The sequence below is a fragment of the Oncorhynchus mykiss genome, chromosome 11 (assembly GCF_057628025.1).
Source record: "Oncorhynchus mykiss isolate SJ-2025 chromosome 11, ASM5762802v1, whole genome shotgun sequence".
In the NCBI taxonomy this organism is placed as follows: domain Eukaryota; kingdom Metazoa; phylum Chordata; class Actinopteri; order Salmoniformes; family Salmonidae; genus Oncorhynchus; species Oncorhynchus mykiss.
In genome coordinates, this window is record NC_143032.1 from 23,999,839 (window position 1) to 24,012,500 (window position 12,662).

Sequence of the window (12,662 nt, forward strand, 5' to 3'; positions counted from 1 at the left end):
AGGCAGTTAACTGTTCCTAGGCTGTCATTGTAAATAAGAATTTGTTCTTCACTGACTTGCCTGGTTATATAAAACATCTGCTCTTCATTTAACTTATCTGCCCTTCCACCTATCCATGTCACCCTTTTTTATTCTCCTAATTTTCCCTTTCCTCCAATTTTGTCTCATTCTTTCCTCTGCCACTGTCCCGTCTCCTATTCCTCTCTCCGTTTCTTCTGCTCTGTTTTCTTCCCCTCTCTTCCTTCCACCTTCCTCCTCCTCCCTTGCTTTCCTACATAAAGCCCCCCCCGCCCCCCCCCCCCCCCTCCCCTGCTGCTGTCATTGAACCTGTTGAAGTTTGCTAATTAAGATCCCATTCAAATTCATCATACCATTTGGACAGCGGTCCAGCAGACACAGGATAAGAGGGCTCCCGTCACCGTGACAACGGGCGCTAATGGAGACGGTGGACTGGGCGGATGGGTGGTGATGATGCTCCTCCTCCGAGCTACTTAACACCATGGCTTTGATCTGGCCCGGCACTCACTCCTTCTGTCCTGTCTGCTCACTGCACAGCTGAGGTGAGATATACACTCTACATCTCTATCTGTCTCTCTCTATAGCTCCTGTCTGTCTCTGTCTATTCTGTGTTTATTACTCTCTCCTCCGAATGGCATTATCATTGCTTTGTAGCGCTTGTGAAAAGTTTTAGTGAGTCTTTTATAACATTACAGATGTATTTATGCAATTGTGATTTATATTCATGTTTCTAATTGGCAAGGAGATTTTCGCCAGTTTACCAATTTATCCACTTGCAACAGTCAGTTGAACTAGAGCAAACTAGAGCATAGCATTAACAGAAAGGGGTTTTATCAGTCAAAATCTACTTTTAACTGAATCATTCAAAGCTAGACAATCTCAGACTACAGTTTCCCTGATGTGTTGAAGTCCCTTATTGACATGAGCATAAATAATGGATCTATGTGTGTCCAGACTGAGACTGGGCTGTGTTATCTGATCTGGGTCCAGACTGGGAGAAAAAGGATAAGAGAGAGAAGAGGAGGAGAAGATGTCTACAGGCTGTGGCTGTGTGAGGTCGCCCCCGGAGACAGCGGAACACAGACTGACGGGTGGACAGGAGCACCACTGTGAGTATCTGAGAGACAGAGGGGAGGGGGAGGGAAAGAGAAAGGAGAGAAAAGGAGAGAGAGAGAGAGCAGATCTCCACTGGGACCAACCAACACAGTGACAGATGGTAAGACAGCAGCCAGGTCTGCTTACTGTCACACAATGCCTCTGTGTATTCGTGATGGGGATTATGTATGTGTAGATTCACACACGCACGCACGCACACACACACTATGAAATACCACCACTTTACACAACATTATATCTGTATGGAATCGAATACGCAATACTATTCTTTGAAACCACAAGTTTCCGTGCCATTTTTGTGACTAACTCATCAATAGCAACAAAACAACACATATCTCATAGTTACTGTATAAATATAAATAACATGTATGTTATATTTCTGTGTAACAGATCAGATGGTGGAGCCTGTGAGGACCCTGCTAGAGGAGGGGGCAGGGATGACCAGAGCTGTGCAGGGGAAACACTGTCCTGAGGCAGTGCACCCCGAGGAGCAGCCAGATGAGCAGGAACTGAAGAAACCACGCAGGAAAGACACGCCCGTCCTCAACACTCCTCCACTCATACCAGGTCAGTCTCACTCTCTTGTGTTACTGTTAGAGACTAAATGAGACTTGAAGTGAACTGTAAAATAGTGGTTTGGCTTAATATGTTGACGTAATGTACAGGATGTGTAAGTAACCTCTATGCTTAAATTATGGACAGTAATGTATTTATACGGGTGACATTCTGTACATTGTGACCTTGTAAATTGATGTTGGTGTCGTAACAGATTCTCAGTATGAATCTTTTACCATTCTTTTTTATGTGTTGAGTCACTTGCCTTCATCAGGTGTGAGGATGGTGAAAGGAGAGAAGAGAATGATTCACATGGAGGATGAAGAGAAGGATGGAAAGAACTAGAAGTCATTGGAGGAGAGATTCTTGCCTACAATTTTTGTTGTTGTTGACATCGTTGTTTCCTGTTGTCACATTACTAATATGTAGCTTATACATGTTTATTAAAAGTAGCTCTACAATGTGTGGCTGTTATCTTTCATAAACAAGGTATAAAGATGTTGTCAATGCATGCATTCAATGTAATATACTGTCTCTAGCCAAAGGTTGCACCGTGGCCATTACAATGTAAAAAATAGCATATGTCTTATGGAAGATGCCAAAACGTTGGAGAAAACAATAGAATGAAAAGTCAAAGTTACTGGTTTCCATCTGTGGCAAAGTTTTCCCTAAATGGTTATGTCAAATCCAGCTCCAGAACCAGCCTAGCCAGCTGGCTATTCTTTTGAATATGGTGTAGTTAGAAAAAAACCCAGCAACAACAGATGATGCTAGCTAAGGTTAGCATGCTAGCTATCTACACTGACAGCTGTCAGTTCCCTATTTCTTGATGTTTCTCCAGTCCACGTCGAAATCACCATGACGTTCTTTCCCACCCCCAATTCTAAAACATGTATAAGTAGCCTGCCTCATTCATCAGAGGTGCAACCTAAACAAGCATTCTTGCTCTAGGGCAGAGAGGAAGAGGCAAAGCGAGAGGTTTTAATCTGCCCAAATCTGTTTGTGTAAATAAGTCCACGAACTGAATAACTTTTGTATGGAAGTCAATAAGAGTATCAAATTTGGACAACAATAAATGTCATCGCTAATTTGCTACAAGAGGCTTACTTGATTTAATAGAAGTTTCATAATGGTTAGGTTGTTACGAATGCACTGATGTAAGTGGACGCATGTGGGATTTAGGCCACTTTGAAAAAAATGTGTTAATATCAGAGTTGTGCTTGTTGTCATAGAGATACAGTATATAGAGGACTCATTATGGATCTAGCCGTTTTAGCATGGACATTTCCATTGAGGACTTCCACAATTTTAAAATAGTCAACTGGGTCGCTATTCCGAGCCAGAGAAATCAGCCAATGAAGAAGAAAATGTACTACTTTAAAATAGAGAGAGCCTCAATGGTGCTGCCCATGCTGTCCCAGATGCTATAAAGGCACAGATGCAAAGACGAGTCCTCTACGGCCTATTGTTCATGCGCTTATCTGTCCTCTCATGGGCTAGAATGGTCCCATCTGATCTCTCCTCCTCCCATGTGTTTCATCTTTGACATATATTTCCATTGTTAGAGCGATCACTTGACTATCTTGTCAATATAATAGACAATATCTAGGGCAGGAATTACATCTGGTGGGTGCCTTTAAAGCTAGACTAACGGGGGGGGGGGTTTCTTCCATACAGACCAGTAGAGGGCTGGTGGGAGGAGCTACCGGATGACAGGTTCATTGCAATGGCTGGAATGGAATAAATGGAACAAAGTCAAACGTGGTTTCCATATGATTGATGTGTTATACCATTCCATTGATTCCGTTCCCGCTATTACAATGAGCCCGTCCTCCTCTAGCTCCTCCCACCAGCCATCACTGATACAGGCACAGAGACAGCAACATAATTGGACAATAGAACTCACAGGGCTGCGCTTGCTTTATTCAGATTTGCATTGCGTAGGCTTGCACTATTCAATTGTAGGCCCAATAAAAAAGTTACTCACAGTCTATGTCAGCTATTATGTTTATTGCTTTATTCCAGTTAATATTTCTTTGGGGAAAAAGTCTAGGTAGCCTAGTCAGCCCATGTTTGAATATTTACCAAATTTGATCTCATTAACATTTCTTTGTAACACAAACAAATTAGCCATAAATAGAAAATATTCCCACATAGTTTACCCTGGTCAGAGGGACAGGGCATAGTAGACGGTATGCAGTTGGTGTTGTTAGTAGCCTACATTTGATCAGACTGCAACACAGCATGCATGCAACACAGCATGTCAGATCGCTAATGTTTAGGTGTAGGCAGCTACAACATTTTTGTAAAGAGTTTTTGCTTGTGTCTGACTGGAGTGATGCTTTATCCCCTTTGCTAAATGAATACCGGAGGAAAGTGGAGAGCGCCTTAAGCTTTGTGCATTGTGCCTGGCCCGCGCGACCTTGCAATTTTCTTGAATCTGATTGGTCTAGACAGGCACGCAGCACTCCGATGTGAAGGACAAATTGTGCATGAGTAGACAAACCATGAAGCAAAAATCTGTAAAAAAAAATATTAAAAAAACAGCACTTTGTGCCTATTTTGTCAATATTAAATTAAATGAAAAGTGCTGGGGCAAATGCCAGCTCACCACATGTTTTGTAGCAACCCTGGTCCTTATTGCTATTAGCCCATAGAGACGCATTGGCAGTTAAATGAAAAGAAAATATGTTTTGAAGTGTCTGTCTTATATCTGAGAGATATAAGAAAGCTCAGGATTCATTTTTTTAATGTGGAAATGCCCTATTGACTTCCATTCATTTTTTTGGCTCTGAACTGGGTTCCCTTAAGTCGTGTCTTGTGAGGCTTGTACGTGTTTGCGATAGTCTTAGCTTTCAATGGTGGGGTAGCCCAAACAGTTCGGACACTACAGACAGAAGTTGGCACATTGTGGTACCAACTTCAGACAAGTCCCGTGAAGCTTGTGGGGGTCTTAGAGCAAAACAGAGAACACAGGTCTAGTTTTGATTTACAAATAACCTTAATTCAATGTGAAATCCACAAAGAATTTCACCATGTCGTTGGATTTAGGTTCAAAGTTGGGTGAAAAAAAGCCATAATTTCCTTATGTTGATTTACTTTTTTTCAAATCCAATCAGTCTTCCACATTGATTCAACGTCAACACATTGCATTTTTGTTGCTGAAATAACATGGAAACAACGTTGATTCAGCAAGTTTTTGCCCAGTGGGCATCATCATTTTTCTTGAGTGTCTCAGCTTTCCATAGTGGTGTACATTCGTTTCTAGCCTAAACCGTTTGTACTCTGCAGATGTTTCAGACAGATTTCCGGGATGTCTCCTGGTCTGATAAACACTACTGTAGCTCTGCCACCCTCCACCGCAGTAGCGGAAGGCCAACATCAGTGGATGTGGTGGATTGAGCCGCGCCCATGCTAAAAAAAAAGATTTATCTAGCTTAAACAGATTGCGACGGGGATTGTTTTATTATGCTAATTTGATTTTTGTGCAGGCCACGACTCTAGTTAACCTATGTCACTTTTGTTTTCACATGGCTCATGCCCGGGAGGCAGCCCGGTTCCAAATAGATTGCAATCAATGCTAACCAGGTTCACCCAGGGGGGCGGGGCATGCCCGTGGCATTAACCGAATCCCCTCATATGGCAATGGTTTATTTGCATATAGGCCGACTGTAGCTCAGATTGGTTATGGTTCACAGGTCTGTGTAGAGTCTGGGCCTGGACAAGATTGACATTTTTTTATTATTTTTTATTTACAGGGGAGTCTATTAATTGCCCAAATTTTCACAAATACCTGACTCAACGTCATTCCCAAACATGAAAACGTCTTCCAGGGGGGGTGTAGATAAACATATTTTAACAAGATTGAATGGGTCTAAAACACTGTCACTTCCTCTTTAACTACTATATATAAAATCCTAATTGAATAATCTGTTGTCTACGTACAGCTTTGCCTTGTCACCAGTATAAGTTTAAGTGAGAACAACGTGGGTTGCAACGTCTACAGATGTCATTTCCCTGTGAGGTCGCTTCCTGTGAGGTCTCTTCCTGTGAGGTCACTTCTTGTGATGTCACTTACTCCAGCGCAGGGAGATGCTTTGAAGCTTCCTGACTCTGCTCCTGGGGTCGATGGGCCTGCCCTCGGTTCTCTCCCTCTCTTTCTCTCTGGAGGGTAGTGCCAGGTGAGAGTTGGCACAGTAGCTGGGTCTCTTGTAGTAGCGAATCAGGTCATATCCCTCCGAGCCTGACAAGTCTGCAAGAGAAAAGGTCACCATGTCAGTTGTCAGGGAAAAACCATCGTCAAGGTTTTTATTTTGTTTATTTTTATTTTTTATTTTTTATACATGGTCACATCTCTATCCTCATATGCAGATACAGTATATGTGTATGTGGTGCAAACCTGAGTTAAAATACTATTTAAGGTATTTCAATTACTTTCAAGTATTTTTTTTTTGAAAGACAAGTAGTTGAATACTGGAATGTATTTGGAAATACACCTGGAAAGTATTTGAAAATACTTAAAAACACTGACTCAAATACACTCCTATTTTCAAATCCAGACATTTGAAAATAGTATTTGAAATAAGTCATTGAAAATACTTTCAAATAGGAGGCTATTTATAGGAAATTATTTGAAAATACTTTCAAATATTTCCAATATAAGCAGTTGATTTAGTCCACATTATTTGAAAATACTAAAAAAACACAGCAAATAATTTGTTAAATAACAAATAACGAAACACAAATGTATTTGAACCCAGATCTGATGTGGTGCTATCTATTGTTTATTCTATTATTTTGTAAACCATTGTAGGGTACTTTTATGGGTTATTCTGTTATAGGTAGTCTGGTGTTAGACCTCACACATACAGTACTGACAATACAAACATCTTGTGTGCTTACTACATAATAGGTTTTACAAAAAGTTTTGAACTGGACACAATGAAGACACTGAGTCATGATCTGAGCCCTTTGAGTTCAGATTTATTGTCACAACAGTGCACTAACGTAGCGTTGGAACAAACACCACCACATGGCCTGCTGCACAGTTTGTTCTTGGTGTGTGATCAATAAAATCTTCAATTCAAACAAAATAAGACAAAAAAAGTGGGAAAAAACATGAGGACAACCGGTTTGATGATTACCAAATGAAACCCCTTTAAGCAATACTCACAGAAAAAAAGTCAACATTGTTATGGCTTCAAATACATAAAGTAAGTGCTGTGAAAAAGTATTTTCCCCGTCAGATTTTCTGTATTTTTGCATATTTTTTACACTGAAAGTTTTCAGATCTTCAACCAAAACCTAATTTTATATAAAAGGGAACCTGAGTGAACAAATAATAAACCATTTAGACATATTTATTTATTAAAGAACGCTTCAACACCCAATGGCCCCGTGCAAAACAGTAATTGCCCCCTTATACTTAATAACTGGTCATGCCACCTTTATCTACAATAACTGCAACCAAACGTTTTCTGTAGTTATCAATTAGTCTCCCACAGTGAGTGGAGGAATTTCGTCCCACTCCTCCATGCAGAACTGCTTCAACTCAGTGACATTTGTGGGTTTTTAAGCATAAACAGCTAATTTCAGGTCCTGCCACATCTCAATAGGTTTGGCCGGCAGGGATGTTCTTGTCCCATCGCGCACTAGCGACTCCTGTGGCGGGCCGGGCACAATGCACGCTGACATGGTCGCCAAGTATACGGTGTGTCCTCCAACTCATTGGTGCGGCTGGCTTCTGGGTTAAGCGGGCGTTGTGTCAAGAAGCAGGGAGACTTGGCAGGGTCGTGTTTCAGAGGACACACGGCTCTCGACCTTCGCCTCTCCCGAGTCCATACGGGAGTTGCAGCGATGGGACAAGACAGTAACTACCAATTGGATACCACAAAGTTGGGGAGAAAAAAGGGGTAGAAAAATATAAAATAAATATAACAGAATTACTGGTTCCTTCAATGGTGGCAATGCATCCAGGTCATGATGTAGCAAAGCATCCCCAAAGCATCACACTACCACCACCATGCTTGGCCGTTGGTATGAGGTTCTTAATGTGGAATGCTGTGTTTGATTTTCACCAGACATAACAAAGCCCATGTCAGCCAAAAAGTTATACTTTTGACTCATCTGTTCATAGAACATTGTTCCAGATCTCTTGAGGATCATCCAGGCAATGTTTTGGCAAACTTGAGATGAGCATTCATGTTCTTCTTAGTGAGCAATGGTTTCCACCTTGCTACTCTGCCATGAATCCCATTTTTGCCCAGTGTATTTCTGATGGTGGAATCACAAACACTGACCTTAGCCGAGGCTAGATATCCCTGGATGTTTTTCTAGAGTTCTTTGGAGAGATTTTGGCAAGACGGCCACTCCTGGGAAATTCACTACTGTCCCAAACATTGTCCCGTTGGACAATATGGCTCTGATTGTGGTTCGGTGGAGCCCCAGAGACTTAGAAATGGCTTTGTAACCCTTTCCAGACTGATAAGCATCAACAACGTTTTTCTGGAGGTCTTCAGGAATTTGTTTTGATCGTGGAATGATGTGCCTCTAAAACCTGTGCTCTGACAAATTCAATCTGATGGTAAGGACCAAAGTTAGTCAGATTTATATTAGGCAGTGCTGGCCCAAATCAGGGCTGGTTGTTAACCGAAGGACTCAAACAGCTGACTGTAATTATCCCTTTAATTGGGTGAAATTAACTGGGGGGCGGCAATAACTTTTTCACACCTGAAGAGTGCATGTTTGGTTACTTCATTTTTTTCTCTCAGACTCCCTCTATATACCACTACAACCAGCGGAGGCTGGTGAGGGTAGGACGGCTCATAATAATGGCTAGAACGGAGCAAAAGGAATGGAATCAAACACATGTTTAATGTATTTGATACAATTCCACTTATTCAGCTCCAGCCATTACCACGAGACCATCCTCCCCAATTGAGGTGTCACCAACCTCCTGTGACTACAACCCACAAAAAGATCTGACCAAATTCATTGTGAAAATGTGCAATACTGCAGAAAATCAGACAGGGCAAATAGTATTTCACGGCACAGTAAAAAAAACTGAAATAAGGGGGATATATGTCGGAAACAAAACAAAACGAGATGAACATGGTTTCGTCTGTGGTGATTTCATCCCAGGGTTTGCTGATGAGTTGGTCATAGAGAAAGTGGGGGTCACAGAAATGACTATACTGGCACTACTAAACCGTGTGCCTCAAATTTACTGTACTGGCAATAGGTTGTTATCAATAACGCCATACTTCGATATCAACCTATACTAACCCCTAGCAATAGAACATAGAAGCATACTGCACTTCATATACCCACTCACACACCAATTCACAAAAAACTATGATCTATAGATTCTATACTCACCTATCAGCTTATCCTCATTTACACATGTCCATTTAAACCCTTCACACACAGTATGTTGACCGATCAAAATGTTAATATCTGACAATATATGACGCTGTTTCAGGAAGGCATGAGATTGCTGGTTTTGAGTTGAAGTAAAGGGAGCGCAAATTCACAAAGATTGCATGTCATAAAATAGTAAACGAAGGCGTGAGAATGGGGCCATAAGAATGGGTCTGTGCATGTTTTTACGTTCTCCAGGGATTCTTCACTATGACATTGTTCCACAGTCCAGATAACAGGCATGACTAAGTACGATTTCGAATGACAGAACTAGTACCACAGGGTAGCGGTCAGATACAAATATATGTAATGGTAAAAAAAAAAAAAAAGGTAACACAGACCCTATCCCTTTGTATCACAAGAAACAACATGGAGAAATCATGGAAAGGGATAGCTGCCACAGAGTATTTACAATCACTCAACACTGACAAGATCTTGTGCTGAAATATGTCACAAAAGCTTGCAAGCTAGCTAGATTGAGACATATAGACTGCTCTACAGGGCAACACTGAAGTGAGTAGTAAAGACATATCTATTTTAAGGCAAAGATTCTTCCTTCTGGAGCAAAATAAATCATTTTGAGGAGCTTAAAACAGAAGTATTTACCCTTTTGTAGATTGAGTTTTATTTGAACTCTAGCATATCTATAATATCTGTTGTTTTTCTATCTTTGGTCAAGGCAACAGGAATTTCTACACAGTGAACCTGGAGGCCATTTTGGAAAACCCCAAAGATGACCCAGTCAATACTGTACATGTACTATAAGTCTGCTTCTTGAACACAACATTAAATATTTTGATTCTTTACTTTCTACATTTCATTACGTGTAGTAACCTTGAGTTTGTTCTGTTTGTTTTGTTTTCTGTGTTTTACTTTGTTTTTGAGATATAATAATTCTGTTAATGCTAAATTAATTTATTAACACAAAAAAACTGAAATTATATTTACATGCTGTGAATGATTTGTAGAAAACGTATGTATTGGTAAATCAAGATGGATCAATCGGATTCCACGTTTGTTCAACAAAGTTTTCACATCACAGTTGAACGTTGAGTGGGAATCAACTGACTCTCTCAACCCAATTCTTATCCACATGCTGGAAAACTCTCATGCGTTGTATACACCAATGCATTTGATAAAGAAAGACTTGAGGATATGAGGATATTGTGTTGAGCTGCAGTCTCTTAAAGTAAAGTCAGAAGAAGTCCTGGAGTTGAAGTGCAAAGCGCAAATAACCAACTCATAATGACAAATTCACACTACTTTGAAATAATGAAACATTAACCCACTCATCCATGTCATTGGGGAGCAGAGATTCAGCAGAGACACTGTACATCAGAAGTCTTAGAAACGTTACTTCTCTCTGTCGACCACATTAAGACATTCAAAATGAGAACTATACACAATAATTCATAAATAACATAGAAATGTTATGTACAATAAATACATATTATACTCTGGCAACCAGGGAACTCCCCTAGCTAGAAATACCACGAACTAGAGAGAAAAGTAAGCAACGAAACCTAAGCACACATATGCAGTATATTTTGGCATTGTAACATGTTATAAACGGTTTATATCCCCCGCCCCGTAAAATGAATATGGTTGTTGTGCCTGGCTTAATAACAGTCGAATGATGTCATCACAATAACGTTTTGATGGTTGGAAATCAATCAAACCTGCACTGTGGAAAACATAAATCACCTACAGTACATTGTAAAAAATAATAACATGACATACTATTTAGAGACAACTTATGAATCAATCATGGTTCTCTGGACATTACTTATTTCTTTAGATTTACAATAAACATATGGCAATTCTAATGCTAGAGAATCATAGGTCAACACAATACATCATTATATTTATATACATTACCGTACACAATATTGTTTCTTAGTATTACTAAATCTGTGTTATTTCTCTCTAAGAAGACGTTTCAATGATGAAGCCAATACGTTTCAGATTTCATATTTAGATTGTATGTTAACGGGTAACCATGACTTCATTTCACTTTATGTGATGTGTGCTAGTTAGAAAGTGCATTCTAGTTGCAAAATTAAATGGAAAAGCGAAACAAATCTAACAATCATTTATCTTATATATTTTATGTATGCAATATAAACAAGACAAATGTCGTTGTACTTTACTCATGTACATTTCTCATTGGGGCGGCAGTGTAGCCTAGTGGTTAGAGCATTGGACTAGTAACTGAATGGTTGCAAGTTCAAATCCCCAAGATACAAGTCTATCATTTTGCCCCTGAACAGGCAGTTAACCCACTGTTCCTAGGCTGTCATTGAAAATAAGAATTTGTTCTTAACTGACTTGCCTAGTTAAATAACAATTTATTACACTGGTGGAAATAATAAAAACAGTTCTATGTCACCAATCTTTCAACACCCTTCTTAAATTCGCCGTTGTTTACATTTTGCTCGACACACACAGATGCACATCCTGTACAAACACAGAGAGGTCTGAAGGTCCAAATGCAAACCAGGCCAATCTTCCATCCCCCAGAACTTTGCTGTGATGAGTAGGAGCAGAGGAAGATACACAGATCAAACTGAAAGCTCCTCTGGGAGGGCCTAGCTAGTGTGGAGGCCAGGGCAACACAGGGCAGCACTGTCCTGTCCTTTAGCCTTACCCTCTCATGTACCAGCCTGTGCATGTGCTTGCCCCTCTCCAGTTGGAAGAAAGAGCCAATAGGTCCATCATGGCTCAGGAAATGGCAAAGGTCGCAATGTTTGTGCTAATTTGAAACCAGCACATTTACCATGGTAACACATGGACCGGCAAGTTCCACTTTGATTTGGGAGAAAAAAAGTGGACGGAAAAGAAGGATTCCACCAGAGACAGACACAAGTGGAACTACACTCTTAGAAAAAAGGGTTCCTAAAGGGTTCTTCAGCTGTCCCCATAGATAGAAGAACCCTTTTTGGTTCCATGTAGATCCCTCTGTGGAAAGGTGTTTTACCTGGAACCAAAAGCATTCCACCTGGAATCACAAAGGGTTATTAAAGGGTTCTCCTATGGGGACAGCCGAAGAACCCTTTTAGGATCTGAATAGCACCTTGTTTTCTAAGAGTGTAGTGTTGAACAAAAAATAATACACCAAAATAAAAGCAGTACACATCCAGCAGAGGGCAATCTGGAACATTAGACAGAGAGAGAGAGAGGTGTCCCCTGGTAAATTAAGTCTTTGTTGGGGAACTGAATGGGCAGTTAGTTTGGATTGGACGTAGGAGCAGCCACCACTGCTGCAGCCGCTAGAGACGCAGGTAAACTGTCATGGTTACTGTCATCAGAATCCTCCTCTTCTGTATCTGTGGGAGGGGAAGAGGACATATGGCACACTTAAAACTTCCTGCTCCAACTTCCTGGTCTCCTGGACCGCTGCATGGCATGCTGGGAAGGGGGAGGGGTTAATGACAATATAGGCTGTGATCCACAGCTAAGGCGAGGCTGACGCGACAACCAATGGTTGCGTGCCACGTTATCGGCTTTGACATCGACTGGCAAATTGCTATTCCATATGATGTGGTTAGCTGATA

The 12,662-nt window shown here is 40.8% G+C and overlaps 2 protein-coding genes across 4 annotated transcripts in view; one reads left to right on the forward strand and one right to left on the reverse strand.

The window, feature by feature from the left end:
• The first annotated feature begins 462 nt into the window (after nucleotides 1-462).
• ppp1r17 (protein phosphatase 1 regulatory subunit 17) lies at nucleotides 463-2,152 on the forward strand. Of its 2 annotated transcripts, none has more exons than XM_021620551.3 (4): nucleotides 463-560; nucleotides 973-1,127; nucleotides 1,525-1,701; nucleotides 1,964-2,152. In XM_021620551.3, the coding sequence occupies exons 2-4, from the start codon at nucleotides 1,049-1,051 to the stop codon at nucleotides 2,032-2,034; spliced, it is 327 nt and encodes a 108-aa protein (XP_021476226.1). In that variant the 5' UTR covers nucleotides 463-560; nucleotides 973-1,048; the 3' UTR covers nucleotides 2,035-2,152. The 2 variants fall into 2 exon arrangements, with proteins under 2 accessions (XP_021476226.1, XP_021476227.1); XM_021620552.3 differs by having other exon boundaries at nucleotides 490-560; nucleotides 1,009-1,127.
• A 4,498-nt stretch (nucleotides 2,153-6,650) lies between these two features.
• Nucleotides 6,651-12,662, reverse strand: part of pde1ca (phosphodiesterase 1C, calmodulin-dependent a) — a 111,197-nt gene continuing 105,185 nt past the window's right edge. For both annotated transcript variants that reach the window (XM_090189768.1, XM_021620554.3), the window contains one exon: nucleotides 6,651-12,434. In XM_090189768.1, the coding sequence (XP_090045894.1) occupies nucleotides 12,334-12,434 (101 nt within the window). In that variant the 3' untranslated portion in view covers nucleotides 6,651-12,333. The remainder of the gene's footprint in view (nucleotides 12,435-12,662) is intronic.